General features: G+C 51.4%; 1 protein-coding gene and 1 long non-coding RNA gene across 2 annotated transcripts in view; one reads left to right on the plus strand and one right to left on the minus strand.

Annotated features, from left to right (window-relative positions):
- Positions 1-26,358, minus strand: part of PLXNA2 (plexin A2) — a 211,449-nt gene that overhangs the window by 183,524 nt on the left and 1,567 nt on the right. The window contains exon 2 of the mRNA XM_028530930.2: positions 1,746-3,013. Coding sequence (XP_028386731.1) covers positions 1,746-2,978 — 1,233 coding nt within the window. The 5' untranslated portion in view covers positions 2,979-3,013. The remainder of the gene's footprint in view (positions 1-1,745; positions 3,014-26,358) is intronic.
- Positions 1,758-17,180, plus strand: LOC118498127. The gene is made up of 3 exons (XR_004900649.1): positions 1,758-1,837; positions 9,196-9,452; positions 13,820-17,180. It is a non-coding gene; the product is annotated as an uncharacterized LOC118498127 (long non-coding RNA).

Here is a 26,358-nt window from a genome sequence, read left to right on the forward strand (position 1 = left end):
CACAGAAATCGTCCTTAACATTTTTCACGTGGCTTAACAGTTAGCTAATAATGGTACACCCCACAGGCCAGGCAGGGTTCAAATGTGCTCATATATTATCTCACTTGGTCACCCCATAAGGTAGGCATTATAATTCCCATTTCACAGATGGTAATGTAGAAATAAAAATGTTAAATTACTTCGGAAGCCAGAAAGCAGCACAGATGAAATTGGAACTGTGGTCTTTGTCTCTAAAGCCCAGACTATATTATTCCATGAGATATTTCTCTCTCTCTCTCTCCACCCACCCCCAACTAGATTATGAAATATGTGAGAGTAGTGATCTTGTCTTTTTATGTTTACATCTGGTACTGTGCTGGGCACATGGAAGATCTTTGATACTCTCTTTTTGAATAGATGGAGGAATAGGCTGGTGGCTGGTAACAAATGGAAGAGATGGATGAATACATGGATAAGGGGTGGGTAGGCAGGTGGAAGATAGATGGGTGGATGGATACTGGATGGGTGTGTCATGGTGACCACTTAGATGGCAGCAACTTGACCCTCCGTCAGGACAGTGCTCACCACCAATTTTCTTATCTCTGCTGTCCTCTGGTCTGGATCCTGAGTTCCCTTTCCTCTTCTCTTTTGCCTTTACCCAAACACCTGATTATGTTCCCCCAGTTTGTAATCTACCAGTCAACTTAACTCCCTTCCCTCTCTCCCGGCTTCCATATCAGCCTGCCTAATCAACACCCCAACTTGGCTTCACGGTGGCCTACAAGGCACTACATGGACACTGTCTGGTCCCTGTTGCCTCTGACTGGCCTCATCTCCTCCCTCTCCTTCTCCCACATGCTCCAATCCAGCTGCAGTGGCCTCCTTGCTGCTCCTCGCACACACCAGGCATGCCCTGAAATCTTCGCCCTTGCCGCTCCCTGTCTATGGAATGTTTTCCCCGGGTCCCCACATGGCTCACTTCCTTACCTTTCTCAGTCTTTGTCCAAAGGCTGCTTTCTCAATGAATCAGCCCTGTCAGGTACTGCCTCTTCCCTTTCTCTGTTTTATTTTTCTCTGCAGCAATCATTACCATTCGAGAGGCTACATATTTTATGTATTTATTTGTCTTGCTTCACTAATGAAAGCTCCATGAGAGTGGAGGGGCTTTGTTGTGTGGGTCACCGCTGAAGCGGCAGCGCCTGGTGTGGTGTAGACACTTGATGTATGTATGTTAAACCCTGAACAACACAGATCTGAACTGTGCAGGTCTACTTACACACAGTTGTTTTCAATAAATACTGTAATTGTATTTTCTCTTCCTTATGCATTTCTTAGTAACATTTCTTTTCTCTAGCTTACTTTGTTGTAGGAATACAGTATGTAATAAATATAACATACAAAATAGATGTTAACTGACTATTTATGTTAGAAGTAAGGCTTCCAGTCAACAGCAGGCTATTAATTAAGTTTTGGGGGAGTCACGAGCTATAAGTGGATTTTTGTCTACACGGGGGGTCAGGAACCTGACCCTCATTGTTCAAGGGTCCACTATATTTGGAATGACTCAGTGGATCCACAGACACACCTGAATGTCTGGTATATGCCAGACTCTGTGTTATTGGTTACCACCTGATAACGTGAACCTGAAAACCTCTCTTATATCTGGCCCTTGGTGGTCCAGGAACAGGGTGTGCAATGGGGCACAAGACGGAGAGTTGGAGCCCGAACTCTAGATCAGGAGTAGAGTGCAGCGAGCACCTCCTTACCGCCTTGGTGCACTGGACGTCCTTCCCCAGCAGCCAGTTGAGCTCCAGGTTGCCCTCGCCCTGGTAGCAGGACTGCAGGCGGTACTTGATCTGTAAGTTGATGGCTCGGATGGGGAAGGCACAGAGGGCAGAGTCGTCAGGTGGGTGGTGGTACTGCTTCTGCCCTTTGGAGAAGATGGCAAAGAGCACATCATCCTGGCTGCTGATATTGAAGGCCTGGGCCAGGGAGTCCCCGGGCTTGGCCAGGTAAGCAGCCTGCAGGAGGCGGTACTCCACCCCAGCCCGGGTGCAACCGAAAGGCAGGGACACATAGGAGTGGAACTTGGGGTCATCCTTGCAGAGCCTCACGATGCGCGAGGTGTAGAAGAGGTCTCCGGCCGAGTTGATGGCCACACCCTCGGGGGTCTCGGGCTGAACAGTGAGGAAGTAGACAAAGCCTCCGCTGGCAAAGCCATAGATGTAGAAGATGTCAAAGTGGGAGACCAGAGCCAGGGTGTCCGAGGGGATCTTGATGAGGGAGGAGACAAAATCACTGTGCAGCTCATAGTCAAGCATGGCGGAGGACTCGGGGTCACGGGGCAGCTTCCTGCTGGACAAAGTGGGAAAGTAATCCTGCTTTCCATCCACGGCAGTGCCAATGAAGAGCTTGCCATCCTGCCCCTCAGAGCGCACGATCACCCCATACATTGTCCCCGTCTTATTAACGCTGGACAGGTAGTGCTCCTTCTTGTGGGACGGCTCCACCAGGATGAAGAGGTCATCCAGCCGCAGCAGCTTGCAGACTCCCTGGTAGAGGCTCCCACAGGCCAGCAGGCGGTTCTCAGGGTAGTCAATGATGAGCAGCTTGTTGACGTTGTTGGTGAGGGTGAGGACCTCACTGCAGGGCTGCACAATGAGGGGCGGGTAACAAGACTTGTTGTCCTCTTCCGGCCCAGTCTTGTGAGCCACCTGGATGGTCAGATTGCCTGTCAGCTTGTAGACCCGGTTGATGGCCCCCACGTACACTGACCCTGTCCCTCGGTGGACGGTCAAGTGGTTGAATGTCCAGTCTCGGTTCTCAGAGTGGAAGGTGCTGAACTGAGCCATGCCGGCTGCCGGGCGGGCCAGCAGCACCCAGACCACTGAGAGCAAGACCACAGACCAGCTGTCAACCTCTGTGGCCCATGGCCAGGGCCTCCTCTGTTCCATGCTGAGAGGGGCAAAGACGAGGAGGCAGATCCGCTGAGTGCTCATCCACGCTGCCTTCCTGCGTTGGCCCTCACATGGTTCTGGAAAACACAAGGCAGGGAGGTCAGATGGAAAATAGTCCTGAGAGGAGCGAATTGAATTGCTTGACCCGGAGTCCCAGGCCTGGCTAGCTCTGTGAGTCTCTTCCTTCTGTATTTCAGTTTTTCTATTTTTAACACACTTTCTCCCTCTTGGAGTTGCTCAAGGAATCCTATTATCTATTTTGGTCTCCAGCTTTACGCTGTAAATTCCCTCCTTTTACTTTACAAAGCATCTCTATTTCTGTCCTCTTAAAACATTGTTTTTCTCTCTCAGAGAGGTTAAAAGACTGTTTAAGTTCACCCTGCCAGTTGATCCCCTGATCAGGGGTAAGGCAAGTCTTTCCTACCCAGGAGTCACTTCTGTCCTCTCCCAGTCAAATGAAAATCGCCTGTTTTTTAAAACAACCCCCAGAGTCTGATATTTCAAATAAAATTCCTTTTTGTTTCAAAATGCTATCCCCTCACGCAGCTGCGTTTCCTTACTTTCTCAAGCTCTGTGGTCCCCAGGAAAGGACTTCAGCCTCACCCTCTCCAGAAAGAGGACTCAATGATGTCAGCCGTTACCGCTTGTTAGAAAAGAGAGACACACTGTGGCCAATAGGGCTGTGATCATCAGCCGGGCCATTCAGAAGCCTGAACAGCCCCAGGGAGATGGGTAGACACCTCCCACCCACTGTTCCCTGGGACAGAAGGATACCAGTCTCCTCCCGGCTTCCCAGGGAGGAGGCTGCCAGGTCCTGGGGACATTACTTCAACTTCTGCTTCTTTGCAGAAGTGGGACTGGCCTCCTCGCCAAGGGGGACTGGCCATCTGAGTCCAGCTTCAGCCACCTGGACACAGGTTCTGGGTTTAGAAAACGTGGGGAGAGGCAAGTTGAGGGTCTGTCTCATTCTGGCTACTGCTGGAGCCTAGTGATTTTTTTAAGCTCCATGAAGTCACCCCTCCCCCGCAGCCCTTGTTGGCCTCATCCTGCTCTGCCCTGTCCAGCCTGCTCTCCTGCCCTGATTCCTTTGCTCCTTCCCTCCCGCTTCAGATGCCCAGGCCCTACAGCTTCTCTGTTTTCCAAGGAAGCTGCCCAGAGGAGCAAAATGTGGCTCCTGCGGAGAGCTTCTGGTTTGCCAGGGCCAAGGGTGTGATAGAGGCGCCTGTCCCCTCCCTCTGAGAGCGCTGCTCCTGACTTGTGTGGAATGGCACAGTGACGGCAGCAGGTAGCAGTAGCAGGAGGAGACTGAGAGCCGTCTCGCAGAAAAATCTTTTCTCCTGCAAGATAAATTGCCCGGCACCCTTCTCCGACAAGTCCAGACAGCTCTGGGCAGCGAGGCAACAGGGGTGGACACACCCTGTCCAAGGATGGAGAACTGGCTCCAAGGCAGCTTAGCAGGGCCTCATCGTCTCCTTCTCCCCTCCAGTCTGGCTGGACAGGGTTAGAACCAGAACAGACGCCACATTGGGAATCCGCACTGTTTTTGGCTCCGTATCTTTAGAAACTTCCCTTCCTCCACTTCAACCCTGAGTGCCAGAGGCAGGCCCTACCTGACCGCTCCCCTCCAACCAAGCTGCACCGGGAGGTCTGAGGTGACTCAGAAGCCCAGGCTTCCTTGGAAAGAGGAAGGCAACAGCACAGGGCCCCGGCTGACCTCAGGGACTCCAGCACGGCCCTTCCGGCCCCACGCCGGCATCCACCGCAGAGCCTCGACAGACAGACGGAGCTTTCGGTTTGAAACCAAGTTATTTTTAGCTATGTCCTGGGGCCGGTAGCAGGACGTGAATTCCTCATGAGGAGCTGCAAAGAGGAAATAACAGAATCCTTACTTTCCCCAGCTGGACAGGGAACTACAAGAGACCATTCTGGGCATGCCCCTGGCTCAGCTGGTGGAGGGCAGTATGTTCCACAAGGAGCCACGAGGAGGAATATAACTGTCACCATGCTGTGCTAGGGTTCTGCCTTGTAGAAAGTGCGCTCTGAGACACTGGCACTGCATTTGTGGACAGCACACTCCTGTCTTCTCCACAACAGTTATGCATTTATATGTTTAGCCTGTGGCTACAGGAAGAAGGTCCTGGTAGCAGAGATAACATCAAAGGACACGATGTGAGGTTAAGATCAGTCACCTCACCTCCCTACCCAACATCCCCCTGAGATTAGTTTGATCAGTAAGTGGCTTTGTTGTTAGGCAGAGTTTGGAAATAAATGTGGGACTGTGGGCAAGTCAAGTCTCATCTCCCTTTTTGGTAGAAAGGGGATAATTGCAGTACCGACTTCTCTGGTTGTCCTGAGAGTAAGTGAGATAATGCAGGGAAACCTCTTAGCCTGGTGGCTGGCACATAGTGAATGCTCTAGCTTCTGCTAGTTACTATTTTCACTGACGCCTCCCCAGGAAACTGCACTTCAGGAATCCTGCCAGAGCTCTTGACTTCTCTTTTTGCTCATATTCTTCCTTTTCTTGGGAATGAATATTGTGGGAAGAGCTTTGATCCGCAGCTTGCCCTGACCCAGTGAAGGGGTTCAACTTGGGAAGCATGTGTCAAAGGAAAGAGAATAGATCTGAGGTGACCTTCCCTATCATACTACTGCACAAGTCCCAACATAGTCTCTCCACCACCTGCAGGGAATGTGGCAGAGGTGAAGGATCTTGAGAGTTGAAGTATGAATTGGAAAATTGGTCTAGTAGCTAGAAGGCACGAAGTCATGGGGCAGGAGAAAGAGTAAGGGACTTAGGAGACTTTGATTCAAATTCTGCCTCTGTCAGCCATGAGTCATATGGCTTTAGACTACGCTAGCATTTCCCTGAGCTTATTTCTTGACTTTAAAATAAAGGGTGTTTGAATTAGCCAGTTTGTAAGAAATTCTTTCAGATGAAACAATACCTTGAGGCTTGCTTCCTTCAGTTCCTAAAGTCTGTGGCTGAGATAGATGCTGACATTCTTCCACCCTGCCTGGTTAGGTCAGGAATTCTCAACAGATCACTACAGTAGGGCTATTTGCCTCTTACTCCTCAATCAACATCCACTTTGAGACAGACAGCTTTTGGTGACCAGCCAAGCAAATTCATTCCGTGGGGCTCAAGGGCCGCCCATCTGGGAGTAGCAGGCACTGGCAGAGTGGAGTCAAGAGGCAGCATGGTCTCCTGCAGTGCAGGGGTGGCAGGGAAGGCTCACACTCTATCTTAGGAGTGTGGCTTTCACAAGGACAATTGACTTCAACAGCGAGTTGAGAGTTTCTGCCTTTCCATGCCAAGGCTGACGTAACTAAGTAGCTGTTCCAAAGCAGGGCCCAGCTAGCAAGGATCAAGTCTCCTATCCGAGTTCAGAGCAACACCCTTGGTGGGGACGAGCACCCGCCTTTGCACCTGTGATGAGAAGCTGGGTAGTGCAATGGTTAAATGCTTTGACTCTGAACTTAGATGCTTAGACAGCTGTGTAAAATTGGTCAAGGTCCTTAACCACACTGTGATGCTATCTATCTACATAAAGTGGGATTAGTACAAGCATCTGCCTCCTAGGATTATTATGGAGAAGTCACTTAATACATATAAAGCACTTAAAACAATGCCTGGCCCACTTTAAGTGTTTACCATGCATAGTCTTTACTAGTAGTAATTTATTTGTCAATATTTCTTGCTCTTCATTTCCATCCATTCCATGATCTGTCTTAGAACGAATTACCCATCCTCGATTTGCTAGAAGCCAGTGAACAAATGCCTATGACCTTGCACACCTATCGTTTTCTCCTAATTCTGATTTTCTGCTGGTGTCAGCCGCAGGAGTTTCCATTTAAAGATGCCTCCGTTTTCCTGCCACTTCTCCTCTCTCTGTCTAGTTGGTGAAGTCACTTTGTCACATGACTTTCTCAAGAGCCAAAGCTTGCCTAGTCACCATTCTCTTACCAGCTTCCCTCTCCCTCACCCCAAGGCTCAAACTGGGACACGTGGCTCTGGGACGCTTGCCGTATCAGAGGAGCCTCCCAGGACATCTTACTCCAAGCTCTTCCGATGCCAAGCGGAGGCCACACTTGTCTGTTTGGGAAGCAGTGTCACTAAATATTTTATTTGGAGGGCATGGTGACACCATCTCCTGATCAGGATTCAGGAGGCAGGTGTGGGTGACAGCGAGTGGAGGCATCTAATACCTTCCTGATCAGCTGCTGTGGGCGTCAGTGGCAAAGCAGGGAGGAAATGACAACCAGGCATTTCCAGTTCAGCTCAGTGCAGGATTCTCTCCACCCTGCTGATCTGCTCTATGGCATTCTTCAGGAGATGCCGGCACTCATGCTTTCACTTGGCCTTTCTTCTTGCGAAAGGAGCCAGTAGGAAGAGGAGTTGGGATATGATTTGGCCAACTGAGTCAAAGTTGATGATAGTAGATCGCACAACCTTGGACCCACCTGTAGTTCCACCATCAGCACTATCTCCATTCTGTCCTGGCCATCACCACCTTCATCACCATCACCATTGCCAGCAGCATCCTGGCTAGGATATCTTTCATAACAACAACAGTAACAGGAACCTATTAGGAGTGCACCTAGTAAGTGGCACACACGGCCAGGATCCCAAGGAGCCAGACGGTGACAGAGGAAAAGCAGGCATGGTGGTGAGGACTGTGACGTCATGGAAGGGGTGAGCAGCTGCACTAGAAATTCTCCCCACTCTCCTCCCTCTCCCAGGGCAGTGGGAAGTCCAACCTCTCCTGCAGCTCTCCTTTCCAATTAGCAGCGTCGTTAAAGCAGCAATTCAGGGCCAGTGCTGAGATTATAAGATTACTCCAACTCATGACCTATTTTTAGATGAAGAAACAAAAACCTATGGGAGGGAAACAAATTGTCCAAGCTAACCCAAAATGAGTCAGGGACAGGCTGTAATGGGAACTCTGTGGAGAGACTCGTGCTTCCTTAGTCACAGGTAAAAGGATCCTGACAGTCAGTGATGTTCTGCCTCAAGGCTGCCTGCTGGGGGAGAAGAAGGTGCCTTGGGAGGCGGTGGGCCGCGATGGGCAGAAGTGAGTCTGGCTCCAGGCCTGGTTGGGGAAGCGGTGCACGGGGCGAACCTAAAGAGGTGCATGCAGAACTAAGGGGCAGAGGGAGGGAGAGAGATGCTCTCCATTGGCTCCCTCTGTGTTGGGGAGAATGACCCCCTGTGACGTACTCTAGGCCCAGGCAGAAATCGCACACAGGAATGAAATGTATGCTGTGACTGGGGAGCTGTGGTGTCCTGTGCCTCATCCCTTTGGGTTATAGGCAGCCTCACAGGCAGGTCAGATGGAGGCTAAGCACAGGAAGCCTCTTCTCCCCAAAGAGTTAGAACTGCAGCAGAAGGGACTAAAGTTAGATATTAAGGGGGATGTCCTGGAGAGGATCCCTGGGGCATACTGCCAAGCAGATCATGGAATTTTCCAACAGAGAATGTTCCTGACAGGTGTCTGGGAGTAAGTTTACCCACAGGCACAGGACTGGTCCCAATGACTTCAGAAGGCTTATGTTGCTTTAAGATGCCTATGAGGATAAAATGTCTAAATGAGAGATTATGGGGCCCCAGCTTGTCCCCTGTGGGTGGAATGACCCTGAAGGACCTGACATAATGTCATTTGCGTGGTTGTACATGCAAACATTCCAAGCGTCACTGTCTAACACCGACCTCGGAGGTAGTCCAGGCACGTTGGTAGCACAAGGTGAGCGAGAGGGCAAACGGAACGCGGAGGCCCCGGGGAATGCCGGCAGCTGAAAGGCCTCAATTAGAGTGAAAGGAGTTATCTGGTATTTAAATAATTATTAGATTGAAGGAATAATCATGGGTTTGAGCTGATTTTTTCCCCACTGTCACCCTGATGGCGTCTATAATATTATTATTCAAATGCCCACGATGCTCACTGAGAAGAGACCATGAGAGAGAGGAGAGAGTGGGGGAGAGGGGTGGGGAGCAGGGAGAGGGAGAGAGACTCATTTAATCTCCATGTGACAGGGCTGCAGGAGGTACGATTAGTCTTTTTCTTATTTCAGCTGTCACTCATGCACAGACACCGAAGATTGTTATTAGCGTATTTTATGCACACGATTTAAAGGGAAGAGAGGGTGGGCTGGGGAGAGGAGAATTTCCTACAGAAAATAACAGGAACCAAAGGAACAGTTTAGATGTCACTGCTATACCAACTGCGTTTGCTTCATTAATCGAATGTCATTTTTCCCCCAGACTCTGTGCTTTTACGTGAAGCTGAGTGGCTGCACCTTGCCCCAGAGGGAGAGAGAAGGAAGGTAAGGGGAGGCAGAAGAAAACGGGCTGCCTCTGTGCCCCCTTGGCACCCTTCTCCTGAGAAGGGGAGCCAGATGAGACTGTGGACCCCCGGCACATGTCAACACAACTCTTGGTGACCATTTCTATCCCGTTGCCTTTTTTCACTGTGAGAAGAGAGATCCCCTGCTTATCTCTACACGCAATCCCTTTTACAAGTGGGTAAACCAGACCCTCTCTCCAAGGAGTAAGGGAAAAAAGGAAACTCAGAGAGGCCTAACTGTCCAGCTCCGCAGTGAGGGAAGAGCCCACGTTCCAGGCGGCAAAGCAGTGAGGGCGGTGTGGTTGGAGCTGCGTGTGGCTCTCTGCTCTGGAAACCAGCCCTTGAACCCACACAGGCCCAGGACAGCGACGGACTCTACTTCTCAGACACACAGTGGGCAGACATGGGGTGATATGCAGGGGCTGGGAGCTGGCAAGAAAGGCAGGATAGTAAGTGTTATGGGTTCAAATGTGTTCCCCCAATTCATAAGTGGAAGTCCTGACCTCCAGGACCTCAGAATGCAACTGTTTTGGAGATATGGGTTTAAAGAGGGAATCAAGTGAAAATGAAGTCATTAGGGTGGGCCATAATCCAAATGACTTGTCCTTATAAAAAAGGAAATTTGGACACAGAAATAGACAGTCACAGAGAGAAAAAGATGCAAAGAGACACAGGGAGAGGATGGCCACTTACAAGCCCAGGAGAGAAGTCTGGGATGGACCCTTCCTTCCTAGCCCTCGGGTGGAGCCACCCCTGCCGATACCTTGACTTCTTGCCTGCAGAACTGTGAGACAATACATTTCTCTTATTTAAGCCACCCGTCGGTGGTACTTTGTTACAGCAGCCCTAGAGATTAACAGGGCATGGAGGAGTAACATTCTCTAGCATCTTGGCTCAAGGATTGCTCTTTTAGAGAAAAGAGGTGTGTGCGCAGGCACGTCTAAGCACGCCTGCTTGTGCCGAGGGGGTGGGCATGAGCCAGCCCGGGGCCCAGACACTTAGAGAGGTAGATGTCTCACTGTCTCTGTGAGAACCAGGGCAGCATGCAGGCTTCCTCCTCCACCAGCCGAGCACCTCAGCCCGAGAACCTGCTTGCTTTGCCTCTCCTGGCTTTATCCCCATGGGATTAGGATTGGGCATTTTCCCACAGAGTGGTTCTTGCCTTTTCGCCTCCCCTGTCCTGTTCTTCTGCTCCTGATCAGAAGAGTCCATGTGTCACTTCCCAGACTCAAGAACCATATGGATGTTTTTTGTGAGTCCCATAGAGCAATGTCCTTCCAGTCCCACCCCAGCTACTGCTCCTGCCTGCCTGGGACCACAGCCTTTTCATGCTGGGGAGGGCTTTCTGTTACTTTTTTTTCCTTCCAGATCTCCCAGTGGGCTCTGATTGAGCTCTGGAAGCCACACCGGCTCTCACAGGGCCTTAGCAAAACATCCAGTGTTTGTCCTTTCCCCTCACAGGCTGTAAAAGTTTGGAGTTGTCTCCCTGAATTATGAAGGGTTCCAAAGACACGCACTCACTTGAGGGGTGGTGCAGGGGAGGGGGCACTGGCCCGGTTGGCTTTGCAAAGTCAAAACAAGATTCATTACCCTGGGGCCAGGAGCAGGGAGATACATGCCTGACCCTGCAGACCTGCCCATATGTCATGGGCCTGTCAGAAATCTCCCAGAATTCCCTTTATTATCTAAAGGTCGCCACCCGGGCAGTGCTGAGAGAGCCCAGGGTATAAACTAAACTACAGGAACAATCAATTTCAAGCAGCTGCCTTCCCCACCACCCTGCCCCCTTCCCTTTCCTTGGGCTCTGCTCTCTTCAACCCCCTGTGGAGGACGGCCAGGGAGAAGGGGCGCCTTGCCACGGCCACCTCACCCCAGGGTGGAAAGAATTTCTGCAGGTTAAGAGCAGTGGGCCCCGGGAGGGAGCCTGCTCTGAGCACTACAGAGGGCTCAGAAAAGTCACCCCACTTCTCCCCTGACTCTGAGCTGGACCCTACTTAAACCATCCTGGGAGGGGGGTTGCTATTGGGAGGCATGATGGGATTTAAAGAACAGGAAAAGGAATTCTCAGGCTCCCTCAAAATCAGGCAAAAGAATAAAAGTGGGGGTATTTGGCTTTGCTAAGTCGAGTCCAAATTCATGCCAGGAGAGCTCATAGGGCCGTGAGACGCATAACAACAGCAATTTTCATGCGTCTTTCTATAACAAAAATAATAAATAAGGAGGGACAGCTATTATTATTAATTGCCTGCTACATGGCTCACTGTGCATATGCAAGGAGAGATGTTGTGATCATCTTGCAAGATGAGTATTCCTCTCCCCACGTCACAGATAGGAAAGCGGAGTCTCAGGAAGGTTGACAATTGGACCAGTATCGTTCCGCTGGGACACAAGACCTCCCAGTGCCCGTGCTGCCCCTACTATTCCACATTGCCCTGATACTCAGCATTTATTTTCCAACCAAACCCTCTTATCTCTGGTCTGGAAAGACTCACTAGAATGTTAAGTAAGACTTGGCAAGTATGTTATTTTAAAGGTCAAAACTGGAGGCTCCCATTTTGGTAACGGAGTAAGCCTGGGGGCGTGCGCCGTGTGGGCTGAGTTCTGTGTTACCAGGTGTAATCCAAGGGTGTTTCGTGGCAAGAGGGTTGCTAGCTGGCAGTCACCTTTCAGAGAAAGTCCAAATGACCTCTCCAAGGATCCTGGAGATGCATCTCCTGCCTTCTCGCTTGTCCTTACTGTCCACGGCAGAGCCAGGGAATCTGAGGCAGAACCGGCAGGAGAGCAGACCACAGGGTAGAAAAGCGCCCAAGTAAATCGTTAAATAAATTACAGTTACTCCACATAATGGCATATTATGCTGCCATTAACCACCCTAATGTTTTCAAAGAATAATGACACAGCTTCAGTTCACAAGCAGTGGGAGGTTAAAGGAGGAAAATAAAGGGGGGGAGGGGAGGAAAATTCAAACCAAACATCAGGCACTCATCTCAGCCCTCAGGCAGCGGACCAGCCCCAGACCTCACTTACTTTTCCCTGAAGCTCTCCCTGTCTTTCTCCTCTTGAAGAAAAATGGTAATGGCCTCCAGGAGTCCCTAGGTGAGAACCCTTCCTATTTCCCTTGCAAACCCTGTGCTGTTCTGCTTCCACTGGCTCCCATGGCCGGCCACTGAAACAATCTAGGGACAAGGAGCACAACCCATCATGCTGTTCATCCTCACATCAGGGAAAGCGGCTTTTAGTGCCAGAGCAAGGTACATTTTTTTAACACTGTCCATTTCCAGAAGTTGGGGTTCCCCAAAGTTCAAAAGAGTGGGCCCCTTGATCAGCGAGTCTGGTGTTGCCTCCCCGAAAATGGTCCGTGTAAGACTGTCGCAGGGATGCTCAGCTGAGAGACACGCTGGTGAAAGCCATTGGCAGCTGTACATTTCCTGCCACATGTGCCTGGACGGCTTCATTCCTTGTGCCTCAGATCCCTTGTCTGCTTTTGGCAGGCACATGGCCAGAGTGTGATATCTACCCAGGGAAACACCTTCTGCTGCCCAGACGGATTCCAGGATGGACTCCTAAGCACCCAGGTTCATGTCCTTCCCAAACCCGCTGGCTCTCCTGTCTTTGTCCGGCTTCCCTTTCTCTCTCTCCAAGTCCCAACACACCAGCTCATTTGTTGAGTCCCCAGAACACCCTGCACAATTTTACCTCTGTGGTCCCCTCTCCGGAACATCTATCTTTACCTTCTGCTTTGCCTACTCAACCCAATCCATTCTTCAAAGCCTCCTAAAGACTCTAGGGCCTCCCTGCTTCCAATCACCCATCTCTCCTTAAAAGTCAATTAGAAAGTGCCATTTTAGCACATACTGCATTGCAGTGTTGGCTCTCATATGTTATGTGACTATGTCCTAGCTCTCCATTAAATTGGAAGCTCTTAGAGGGCAGGGACTAGCCCAGTGCTTTTCACTCAGTCTGTGCTTGGTCTGAACCACGGAAAGCAGAAAAGGGAGACAGGGATGCTCACTGCCTTATCATAACTACTAGCCTGACCTAAGACATGGTTTGAATGACCACACTTGGCTCCCTGATTTGTCATAACTGATCTTTTGGCACTCCTCTTGAATCCACTAGGTAGAGAGCAGTATCATTGGCTAGGTGGACGAAGTGGGATGATGGATGGGGAAGAACAGGAAGATATCAGCTCAGCCTTTGAAGAATGCCCAATACAGCCAAGTTTCATGCGGGAGAGCTCCAAAGTTTTGGCAAGAGAGCTCCAAAGCCACAAATCATATAACATCATAGATCACCTAAAAGTACATAATAATAAATGGTCAACTGATGACATGAAGCGATCACGAGCAAAGTGGGGGAGGGTGAGATTCCCCAGAAAGGTTTCAGAACAGGGCTTATCTACAAGGAGGTCAGACTCACTGTGGTGCATGTACCCAGGCAGTGGGTGCACAGGAGAGACTAAGGGCTTTGGAGACAGACCTGGGCTTAATCTTGCTCCATCACGTAGGTTGATGACCTTGGTCATGCTTTTTAACCTTTCAGAACCTGTTTTCTCAGCTATAAAAGGATGCCTCGCAGGGTTGAGGTGAGAAGCAACAAGACAATGGTTGTGAAATGTTTCTGTAAACTCTACAGCTCGGAATAAACACCGATTACTCGAGTTTCTGTTTTCTGGAGAAACAGTGTACAAGGGCATCATCTCCTTGGCAGTCACAGCTGCCCTGTGTGATGGCAACAAAGGCTGAGCCAGTTTCACCCAGGTGAGGGGTGATTCTGTGTCACCACGTTCCCCAACTCCCAGCTCCTAAGAGAGGCCGAGAAGGCACTGGGTGCAGCTGGTCCCCAGTAGCCTCTTTCCCTAGTCCCTTTGGCCCCACACTGCCCAGATTACCACCCAACAACTCTCATAGCCTTGAGGGTGATTGAATGGTCACTTGTTCTGCTCTTGGTGGGTTCATCCAGGAACCCTTGGCAGGAAAGAAGGAGAGGAAAGCCTTCCCGTGGGAGGAGGAGGAGATGCTGAAAAGTTTCATAGGCTAGAGATCCATATCCCTTGGTCTGTATTCATACTGGTCTGGCCATTGAGTTGGAAGAAATTCCTCTCCTTTATCCGTCCCTGCTTCTCCTTCTCTCCTGTGCTTTCCTGAACTGACAGCCGAGACTCTGAATAAAAAGCTGTAACTCCCTTTTTATGAGGAAGCTTTTTAAGCAGGCTGCGTCCCTACCCTGTGCCTTCCCACCTTCAGTTTCTATTATTTGTCTCTCTTTGTCTGAAACTTTGAGCTCCTGCAGAAAGATCCTCAGCTGTCAGGCAGCCTCTCTTAAGTAACAGGCGAGCTCATAGTCACACACTCTAGCTAGCAGGGGAAGCGCTGGGGAGCTGGATAAAAGGGACATGTGCAGACTGGGAAGTGGTAGGCATTCCGGGCAGAGGGGCGGAAGTCTGTCCACGTAAGGGACTTGTCTGTGCCAAGATGCACGCACACTCCACTCAACTGGGGGACACTTAACACCTGGGTGGCATCGGCCCCTGGGTGAGCGTGCAGAGAAGAGACTTTTGAGACCCTTGAGGCCCTATCAACCAGATGTCGAGGACCCCAGCCCCACTGCGGAGGGAAAGTGAAGGGAGCAATTATCTGAGGCTGACGCAGGGAGAAGAATGTGCTGGAGGGAGAGCAGGGGGAAGGCAGGCAGGCAGGCCAGTGCAGCACGGAGACCTGGGGCAGAGAGATGAAAAGAGCTTCCTGAGTGAGAATCTGGCCCTGTGATGAATGGGGTGTGAGAGAAGAGTCTGGAAAGGGGTAAACAGCCAGGAGGGACGCAGGAGGGAGGGGGGCTGAGGAGAAAGAATGCTGAGGTCAAAGAGCAAAGCATGCTCCTGGAATGATTGAATCAAGATCCAGCATGCTGCACACATGGATGGGACGGGATGGGTGCTCATGTGCACCCAGACATGTGGCCCGGTCTCCTCCCCTCCCCCTGCCAAGGTGTGAGCGAGTTAGCTTTGCTCCCAGACCCATTCCATGCCCCCTGCAAAACTTCTCCTGTGATGGTTTGTTCTGAGGTCCCAAGGGACCCCACTGTAATATAAAGTAGTATGTGTGCCGTGACTAAGTTTTACTGTTCACTAAGAATTTCGTGTCTGTTACCTCATTAATGTACCCCTCACGCAAGCCTGTGAGGGACAGATTAGCATCAGCATCGCCATTTCACAGGTGGGAAGACTTGCATGTATTGGAGGTGAAGTATTTTGTCCAAGGTCCCACATGGGGAACTAGACTTGGATATAGGCTCCTGGAGTCAAACACGTCACCCTACTTCTCTGTGGCCTGGGTCTGTAGGTGCCACCACTTGGTATGCCCAAGGAGAGATCACTTACTCCAGCGGTTCCTCCCTGCCTCCAGGAGGCAACGCTGCCCACACTCAGGGATATACCATTACCACTCTTTGGGAACGGGGCAGGGTATTAGGAGCTCAACTCAGAGTTGAGTCCTTGGGGATCCCTGTGAAAGAGGAAAAGGCCTGGTGCTGGAAGCTTGTGGCCAGCCACCAACTGCCATTTGGCTCCCATCCAGACCTGGCTGGTGGGAAGGAGGGCTGGGGAAGGCTGGGGAAGGGCTGAGGGCTGGAGCTGGCCCCCGCGTGGCCCTGGTGGTGGCAGATGGAAAGAGTCCAGAAGCAGGACTTTGTAGGCAGAGAGGCTGGGGTGCCGAAGTCCCCTCCCTAACTAACCTGCTGTTTTCTGTGGGGTAGAGAACTAGCTGCCCACTGCTCCTCTGAAGACCATTTCCACAGCCCCTGCGGCTGATCCCAGAGCACAGGCAGCTCCTACTGCCGTCTTTCTCTCCCCCACTCACATTCTCCCAGCTACCCTGGCCCTGCTGCTCTTCAATTTCCAACCCTGGCAGATCACTGATTAATTCAAGGCTGTTTAATAACCCTTCTATTTCGATGAAACAAGCTGTCTTGTTTTCTTTATTTTTAACACCGACTTTCGACTTTCGTTTCTTTGCTAAGCATCTTACTGTCATTTAAATTTCTCTGTCTCCAACCAAGCTGATAATAGACTGGAGTGAGCAGCTGCTTCCATCCCGTTTATGACAATGATTAGAAGTTAGAGCTGTGCAGAGGGCTGACCAAGTCCCGGTTCAGAGGGGTCTGCCCCTGCTTGTAGAGGGAGGGCTCGTTTTAACTCGATTAGGAGCATTCCGGCTCCAGGGGAGACCAGGGCTTACTCTAGCCTAACCTTCCTGGCACCCTGCTCCCAGGGGAGTGGTGAGGGTGAAGGTGTGAGAGCAGCTCTATTTACCGTGGAATTAAGGCCAGCAGCCGAGAACCTGACACTCTCAACTTCCCTTCTCAACTTTTTCTGCCTTGAATTTCCTGAGTAGCAAACAGGGAGACTCGAGGTTAGAAGATCCGGAGGTGGGTGGTGATCTCAGCCGTCAGCTGTATACCTTTCTGTGCCACAAAGGAATCCCTTCTTGAGACCCTGTCGACAGCTTCCAACCAACCTCTGCCTGAATTCTCCAGATGACTGTGGATGGAGCGCGTTCCCTTCCCCGATGGCCCTTTCTAGGGCTGGGTGGCTCTGGTTAATTTCTCTTCTGTCCTGGGTACTTCTACTTGACCTGTGTGACAATTATTTGTGTGCAGACCCTTCCTTCCTTGGCACACTGTAAGCTCCTCAAGATCCAGCATAGTGACTTGCCTCCCTCCCTTAATACTTGGTGCATAGTAAATATTCTATAAATATTTGTTCAATCACATAAGACAACATTCAAAAATCTCCTTGTAAGCACTGTGTCCTTCTTCTACCTGGGCAGGCTCCTGGGGAAGCTTCCCATGTTCCTCTGTCTGGACTAGTGTTCTGCCTCTTCCTGCCCTCGGGCAAGAAATGGCTGCTTCCACAGGAGCCAGGCCCCTCCTCTTTCTCCTAAGCCCTTGGGGACTGCATGGCTAGTGGAAAGCTTGGCCACGGAAGCTGGGGGTACAGGTGGCAGCCATCAGGTGGCTTGGATTAGGCTATCTGCATCCCAATGCCCCCACCATTCCCACTGGGTTGGTTGTGGCTGCCTGAGAATGCACCCAGGTGCGGGGTGCCCAAACCCTGGCTGGCCCAACTCTCCCGGCAGCCTCCCAGCCGGCAGTCTGCAAACAGCTGCTGGGGTCATTGTCTCACCCTCTTCAAGTGTGAATGCTGAGTCTATAGAGACCGAAACACAAACAGTGCCCACAGCGCCTCTCGGGAAAGGAGCAGCGGCTTGGCCTTGCCAGGGCCATTGACTGTGCAAATAGCAAGGCTTGCTGTGCATGGGGGAAAGCTGGTGGGGGCTATTTAAGAGGGGGGCCTCCCTGCACCACACTGCCCAGCACCGTGGAGAGGCAGTCGGTGTGTACTAAGGGCTAGCAGACTGGCAGAGAAGGGGAGAGGTCCCTTCTCCGGGAATACCACTTTACTGTAAGATGCCTGCCTGCTCAAACAGGAGAGGTCTCTGGGCATGAGTTCAGGGAATGAGAGCCTGGAAAGAGAAGGTGGCTCAGTGGTCAGATCAAGAGGGTATGCTGAGCTAGGCGGGAGCACAGGAGCCTGCTCAGAAGGAGAGCAGTGCCTGGCTTCTCGCTGTGTGACTCGGGGCAACCTGCTCCCCCAGAGTGGACCTGGGTTTCACATCTATGACGTGGGCCTGGGAAGAAGCTGTGATGAAATGCTCCAAAAACACTTTCCCCAAGTATCCTACACAGAACACCTGTTCCTTTTATAATTCAAACTGTTTTCTTAATAATATCTTAGAAGAGAAAATGAGGACACCTTGTCATGCCCATTCTCCACAGCCGACGCTGAGATGGTACTCTTGAACGCACAGGGCTCTCTCTTCCGAGAGATGCCTTCCCATGCTCTGCACTTCCAACCAGGGACAGGGCTCTTGTGTTTCCGCTGAGAGGGTGGTGGGGAGCTTCTTGGGCTAGCAGAAGACAGCTGATGTGGCTCCCAGGCCTCCTGCTATGTTCTGACCAATAGCTAGAGCTGGCTGAGGATCTCATCCCTGAGCCCCAGGGTCTAGCTTGGGCTCTGGGAACCAGCTTCTGCTAATATTTTTCATGCCATGCCTGCCTCGTCCATACCCATGCTCTGAGGAGCTCTGTCTGCAGAAAGATGTGGGCCTATTGCAGGCAGGCAGGCAAGCGGAGGCCCATGACATCTGCCCCTTCCCCTGCTATGGGAGGTTGACTCCCAGAAAAACACCACTTTCCCAGTTCTTGATAGTATCGTTCATCCCACTCTTAGACCTGAAGGCATGGGGTCTAAGAGTGGGATGAACCAAGCTAACAAATTCAGAATTCAAATTCCAGCCCCCTGATCAAATGCTAACAATGAGCCATGCGCCAGTCGCCTCCCTGTTTCCAGTCTCCACGCAGTCCACAGCCTTTTATCTATTTTTGCATATGAAAACCTCCAGCACACACATCTTCTTTAAATAAAGTCTTATTTTTCTCACAAAGTTCCAAACAAATTCAGGGCGAGAGAAGAAAAATGTCCCTGGCTTGGCTTTATTCCCGCTCTCAGTTTTAGAATAGGTTTGCAGGTTTGCAACAATTGTCCTTGCTCCAAATCCCCTCACCACCTCACCATGCCCGGCTGCAGACACAAAGGCAAGCCAGGGACGGTGGGGAGACCTGAAAAGCAGTCATTCCCACTACACAAACGGAGAAACTGAGGTGCCGGGTGAGGAGCCAGCTCTCCTAGGGCCTTATGGCTCTGTCTTGCCTCCCTCCCGGGACCAGGGAGCAAATGGTGGGAAGGTGAGAAATCTTTAGGGAGAAGCAAGGGCACAAGTGTGAAGGCAGGCCCTTTGTGCCCGCACATTAGGGCCCTGTTCTGATACCATTCTTCCTGACCATCTGTTCTGACGCTCTCGGTGGGACTGGGACCCAAACTTCCAGCCCCAGGGTGAGGGTGTGGCTTCCCAGCTTCACAGGCTGGTGGTCTGATGATCATGTTCTTGAAGCCTCTCACAGCTGGGTCCTGAGCCCAGAAAGCTGATGGGTTTCACACCGGGGGCTTCTAAAAGTGGGACATCAGACTTAAATTTTCCTAATTTCCTGGCTAAAACTCGGGGGTGTTTGCCTAACAGAAACATTAGTGCTGTGGGTTTTAATTCCATAGAGAGCCAGGGACTTGTCAGGATGGTCTAGGCAGCTGGGTGGGGGCGGGGGGCAGTCTTATCAGGGGACTGGGAAAATCTGACCACCTCTCTCCTGGAAACACCACCGCCCGCCGTTGCCACTGGGGAGCAGGGACCCAGGGAGAGTTCCCTGACCCAGAGGAGGGCCTTCCCAGGATGAGGACAGGCAAGGAGCCAGGGCTTTCTGTCTAGCTTTGAGCTGGGTTCCCACTGACAACCCCCAAGTTCAGAAAACAGGCTCTTCTCCCTCCGGTATCTTTGTTAGTCAGGAGAAAGACCAGGAAGCTTTGGGAGCAGCCTGGGGAGGTGGAGGTCACAGGTCAACGTAATATTTACCCAGCCCAGTGAGGCTTTTGGCTTTTATGAAGCAGGAAAGTGCTTTAAAGCAGCAACATCCCCTCCTGCCACTTGTCTGCCCCTGTCCTCCTGCCTCTCAGGGCAGGCCTGGCAGTTTTACCCACCCCTTCCTCTCCTCCTGAGCCTTCCACCCTCTCTGCCTTAAAGGGAGGTGCCCTGGGCCCTGCCTCCTAAGCACAGAGGGTCAATGACTTGCCCATAGTTGCAGAACAATTACAACCACTGGGCTCCCCTGGCACTCCTGAGCCTGGTCTGCGTGTCTCTTGTTTACTCTTCAAGTAAGTCGTCCACCCCATGGATGGAGGTGAGCTGAGGACACTCCTGGCTGACAGCTTTTCACCCGAAGCCCCCATTGCAATCACCAGAGCAGGGAGCAGAAACTGAGGGGTGGGCAGAAAATCCTAGAGACTAGAGGGTCCTGGTTCTTTGCATTGAGGGTGGGTGAAGGTCATAAACTACTCTTTAGAAATATATATATGTGTGTGTGCACGTGTGTGTGCACATGTGTGCGTGTATATGTATATATATAATCTCCACATAGTTCTTGAAAGCACCAGCTTTCAGGGGTTTCAAAGGCCTCCGAAAGCCCAAGCATGGCCCCTGGTTCTGTCCATCCCAGTACAGGGATGCAGGCTCTTCAAGGAGCAAGGACAACACTACCTTCCATGATAAGGTTAGAGGTAATTGTTAAATTGAGTCGAAGTCTGCCTCCCCTGGAACTTCCTCCACGAATCCTCCCGCGCCCTCTTTCTGCGCAGAAGCTTGAGCGGCTCCTTCTCCAGGCCGCGGGCTCACCCCAGGCTCTTCAAGGAGCAAGGACAACACTACTTTCCATGATAAGGTTAGAGGTAATTTTTAAATTGAGTCGAAGTCTGCCTCCTCTGGAACTTCCTCCATGAATCCTCCCGCGCCCTCTTTCTGTGCAGAAGCTTGAGGGGTTCCTTCTCCAGGCAGCGGGCGGCAGATGGCAGGGATGGCTGCTGAAGTGCGCTCTGCCGCTCTGCCAAGGGGCAGGGGTAAAACCCGAATTCTCTCTCTGGTGGGATCCACTTAATGTGTTCATTCGGATAAGAGAGGGTGAATGAACAGCAGGATCCTGGACACCAACATGTGAATACAGATGAGTAACAACATTTCCTGGTGAACCACACTGCCAACTCCAGGGGCCGGAAAGGGATGCAATTTACATAGAATACAATGTGAAACCCTAGGGAGTGCAGGGACGGGATCCTGGGGTAGGAGGTTGACTGTTAGAAAACAAACCCAGTGCTGTCAGTTCACAGTCTGCGGAGGAGAATGAGGGGTAGCTCAGGGGTAGTTTAGAGGCAGAGGAATGAGCGAGGTTAGTCATTCTCGGCAGGAAACTGTGACATTCTCAGGCACCTGAGTCTGTCTCCTGGCCTCTCTTTATCAGCACTACAAGTATTTGGCTCCTCTCCAAGGCGCCTTCCATGGCCTAGAGCAAAAGCTTCCAGAAGCTTCTGTGTTTTCACTTCCTGAGTCTCCAGCCCACTCTTAACTCCACTCTGCCTATACTAAGGTTCTTTGGGGGCTTTTGGCTTATGTACTTCTCCCTCCCCCTAGGACACTGTACATTTCTTGAAGGTAGAACCTATTACTTTTTTGTTTTGTACCAGGTGCTAGTACATCCTTAGCACTACGTAAGTGATCAATTCCTGTATGTTTAAACTGAAATGGACTGCAATTCTGCTTTCAGTGTCTTCAGTTCACTGCAAGGACAAGAAGTGTGGTGTACATCTCAACTGTGAGGGTTAAAGTTGGAGGGGATGTTCATTTCCTCTGTCTCTCCATCTCCAAACTATGGGGGGAGAGAGACCGTTTACTTACAAAATGAGAAAGCCCATGAGTTTAATTCCCTGGACAGTGCGGACAGCACAGGGGTGTCTCTGACAGAGCCTCTATAGTTTCTCAAAGCTTCAGACAGAACGTGGGCTGGGTGGGGCTGGCGGGGGCGGGGGTGGGGGGTGGGTGCAGAGGAGAGAAGTTCATTCAGGGGCTAATCACTCAGAGCCCCAGGACCCCTCCCCATCTTCCTTCTCAAAGGCAGTTGAACTTTCCAAGGGCAACTCAGCTGCCTTTTATCTCTCATACCAAAAGTAATTTTAGCTAAGGAAAAGCAGGATTAAACTTTCATAACTCGATACATTTATCTTGTTTTCCTTTTCTCCCTCTTCTTTCCCTCCCGCCCCCACCCCCATCTTGACCCCAGGTAAATGTGAGCCAAAGTGAAGCCAAGATTAAATATCAGGAGTTGGTATCAGACCTGAGGAGATGCTACTTTCTGGCCCTCTGCCAGCCCCACAACTTCAATATTTTTCCATACCCCCTTAGACAGTTATTATCTCCTCAGATGAGAAAAGCCTCTGGACTCTGCTCTCTCTCCATATTGTCCTCTGCTGAAATGAAAGGGGGAATTATAATTCAGAGAAAGGCTCCCACAGAGAAAAGGAAGACAAAGATTAAATCAGCGATACAACTCTGACATGCCTTCAGTTCCTGAAAGGTCTCTTTAAAACGGTCTCCTCAGGAACAGTTTGGCCACCACCTGGGAGGGGTTCTCAAGTCCTCCTTTAGGGAGGTGGGAGGACGGAAGGCATGTGAAGGCGCCTTGGGGATGGGCCAAAAACTCGTATTGCTAATAAAGAGAGGCCAGGGCCTCTTGGCGGGCCAGCCTGCAGAGTGGACTGCCTGCTAACTTGAGAAGGTATCCGTCTCCCTGCCTCACATCCCAGAGGCGTCCTGTTGGGACAGGCCTCTCCCTGAGCTGCTCCCCACCCTGGGGAGCCCTGCTTAATGCTGCAGGCGCCTTTCCGCTCCCCTGCAACCAGACAGGGGCCCGGGGGTCCTACTGGCAATAGGACTCTACCAGTTGTGGTCTCTGGGTAGTGACAGCTGGTGGTTTCTAATATATCTCATCTATTTTTTTCTTGTCTTTAAAAAAAAGCACAAAAACCACAGTTTAGAGCCAAGTCTGGTTTTCAGGAGCCCCCTCTAGTGGAGATAACCTGCTACTTCAGTCTCCCAGTTCAGCCCAGAGGGAACCTCCCTTGCTTGCTTGGGAAAATTGATAAGAGGCCCCTTCTGCTTGGGAGGGTCTTTTCCACTTGCTTTATGTTTTAGCTCTTAGCTCTTTCTGCCTCGTTCACAGTGTTCAGTCTCTCTGCCTTTACCTCCCTTTTCTGTCACCTGCTTCTCTCCGTTCATCTGTGGCTGCTTCTACATCGTGATTTGGGTCTTTCCATGTGGGCCCTGGCTCCGGCATCTTGGTCTGCATCTTTGGTTCATCTGCTGTTTTTTTTCCCCCTGAAGTTCAAGATATCAGATCTGATGAGCTGGAAATGCTTTGACAAGGCCTTTGATAGAGCGGCCTGATCTCAGAAGGCCAAAAGAAGAACCTATAGGCCAGATCCACAGTGAGAAACACTAGGAGAACTGAGTGTTCCTGGAGGAGAATGAGACTTGGGCAAAAACTCCCTTCCTCACCTCCATCCCCCAAGCAAACCTGGGTGTCCTGGGGTGATGCATATGTTCCAAGTGGTCTAGAACCGGAACCTGGAGTTCCTGTGCTGGAGTCCAGAGTGAAACCAGCTCCCGTTCTCCCTGCTGCCCTGCCTGCTTCCTGGCCCAACACGTATCCTGCCACCAAGACAACTGGCAACCCCAGGGTGAAGGGACAGCTGGCAGGGGGTGGGGAGAGGGCGCCAGTGCCAGGGAAGAGGGAGAGAAAGGGGTAAGTGCGAGCCAGGACCGCACCTGGGGCTAAAGCTGGCAAGGGGAGGCAGAATGAACACTCCGCTGGGGCGAGAGAGACACACAGGAAACACCGGCTGGTCCTCTAGGGCTCTGAGAGATACCCTCATCCCAGCGAGGATGTGACCAGGGCAGGGCAGGGGGTTAATGGTTAACCAACTGTGAGAGCAGGGAACTTTTGTACTGCTCAGGCCTAAGCCTTTTCTTTCAGCCCCCCCCTACTCCCCCTCCTTTATTTACACTCTTACCCAGTGGGGACCCTGCTCCCGACAAAGAACTTTCTCGCCTCTATTTCTGCCCTCAGTTCCAGATGGAGTAGTGTGGAGCTAGATAAAGAAGTTCCATATGCCCCATGCCAGGGAATGCCCCCGCCCAGTGCCTAAGGGCTAAGTCCAAGAGAAAGGGGGGGGGTCTCCATTCTGACTATCCATCCCTCCCTTGGGACCAGTTGTTTGACCCTGGGAAGCACCGCCTTTCTCTCTGCCTCTGCAGGGCTCACCTTTAGAAATGACCAAAAAAGAAGTGGACACACACCCACCCTCATTTACTCTAATCGGGCATGAAATCTTTGTAACTAAGTGAAAAAACTGTTTCCCATAAGGGAATCGGTTCCATTCATCATTGTTTGAACTGAGCATATGTGCAGGGGGGAAACAGAATATTCCCATATAATGAATTCATAGCAGACTGCCCCTGGGTGAGGGTGGTAGCAATGGGGGGTGGGGGATTGCACGTGAGCTGTAAAACTACAGCACCTCAAAGCCTGTTTCTGCATTTCCCTGTGGACGGTCCTGAATTATTTGTAGTTAACAGACTGTAACACAATGCTCCAGTCTCCCTATGATCAGAATGGGGGTGGAGATGAGGGGCTTGGCTCAGAGTTCCTTGCCTGTTTGCTATGATGGACAGAAGTATATTGGGCCCCAGTCTGTGTGTGGGGGGACAGCTGTGTGGCAACACTGAGAGACAGCTGGGGGTTGGGGGGTGTTGTTGCTGGAGACAGGAATAGCCTCCCCCACCCCAAACCCTATATCTTGGGGAGGCAGCCATAGAAAAGGAGGCAGGAGAGAGACTATAAAACCCCCAAACAGTGACAATTCCAGAACCATAAATATTTCATAGTACCTGAACAGGCGGGTTCAGGCTGCTGCCAGCTGCTGCCCTGTATATTTAACTGTGTCACTGGCTTCCCGTCCCGCTCGTGTGTTTTCTTGTAACATGCCCATGAAATAAAGATTAACGGAATCATCAGAAGTGTTTGTAGATGGAAAAGAGGCCTAAGAGAGAGGTAGCTGTTTTTTGAGGGTTTTCTTTTCAATCTCATTTTGAGCACAAACTCCAGCAAGACGGATGGTGAACTTTTACATTTCCCACATCTGCAGCTTTTGATGGTCAAGAGGTCGGAGGGTGAATGTCCTTTGGGGACAGGGGTAGGTGTTCAGGCCAGCTCTGACAGGGGCCACCAAGCTTGTAATGACATGGTTTCTTCCAGGCAATGAACGTGCAACACTACCACTTACTCTCTTCATTTGGACCTGGGCTGAAAGGCCAGCCAGCCTCCTGTCCTGCTCCAATCCAGGCTTTGAGAAACCTTGGTTCTTATGTCCTATCAAAGGAGAAGACCAAGTGGGGCTTTCTTGCCACAGTTGGGGTCCCTGGGCAGAGGAGACTTTCTGGGACTTTACCAGGTCAGATCTTGCTGCTCCTCAGCACCACCTCCACTGCACACCGTCCAAATGGCATCTCCATTTAACTGCTTTGCAAGTCAATCTGCCCCATCCTAATGCAATTTGCAGAAGACAGTGAGGGAGCAGCCAGGGCGCGGGGAGGGCAGTCTGCACTGCCCTCTCTTTATCGTTGGGACCCTGAAGAGGGTCGGCTGGGGGTGGGGGGTGGTGAATGAAAGGAACACTGGCAATGAGGGCAAGTTCCAGGGTGAGGAAGGGTTGGGGTGACAGACGGAGATGCCAGGTCAAAGAAGGGAATAGAAAAGCAGCCTGGCTAGGGTAGCTTGACAGGGGCTGTCTCAGTGTCCTAGGTTGCCTCCCACCCCTCCTCACTCCTCTACCCCTAACCCCCAGGCCAAGGAGGAGAGAGAGATCACAGGCAATTAGTTCAAATGGTGCTGTTGTGAGGTGAGGGGGGAAGTTCCCTCTTCTAACCAAGAGGTCAGACACAGGAGAGAGGGCTGCTAGCAACTCCAGGAGCTTTCTAGGATGAGCGCACAAAACTTGCGCATTTCGATCAGGAAGAGCTGGATTCGTCCAGCCAGAGCTATCTCTCCCCCTTGCTCTCTTACTCCGGTGAAGGCCCCAGAATCCACGGTCTGCCCAGAGGGAAGAGGGAAGTTTCGAGGTCCGAGAAAGAAGCCCAGGGGGCCAGAGTGGGTGTGGTGGGCTTGCCACCATGCCAGGAGGGGAGAGCTGAAGCTGACTCTGCTCCCTAAATGTCCAGGCCAGAGCAGATGCTCAGAAACCTCATTCACTGTGCGTGAGAACACAAGGAAGAGAATGAATGGGTCCCCACATGTCTGCAGGTTCCTACAGGCTGCTGAGCCCCGAAGCCCCTGAAGCTCCAGCTGGCAGCCCTAGTCCCTCAGACCGGTTGTGTCCTAGGTCTCTTGCACAGCCACGGCTGGTGTGTCACTAGATCCCCACGGGAGACCTGCCCACATTTCCAATGCCCCACTCAGGGGGATCTCATTCTAGACTCTTAACTGACCTAGAACCCCAAATCTTGTACCTTCCCCCTATTATCTCTATCCCT

This window comes from Phyllostomus discolor, chromosome 14, assembly GCF_004126475.2.
Source record: "Phyllostomus discolor isolate MPI-MPIP mPhyDis1 chromosome 14, mPhyDis1.pri.v3, whole genome shotgun sequence".
Lineage (NCBI taxonomy): Eukaryota > Metazoa > Chordata > Mammalia > Chiroptera > Phyllostomidae > Phyllostomus > Phyllostomus discolor.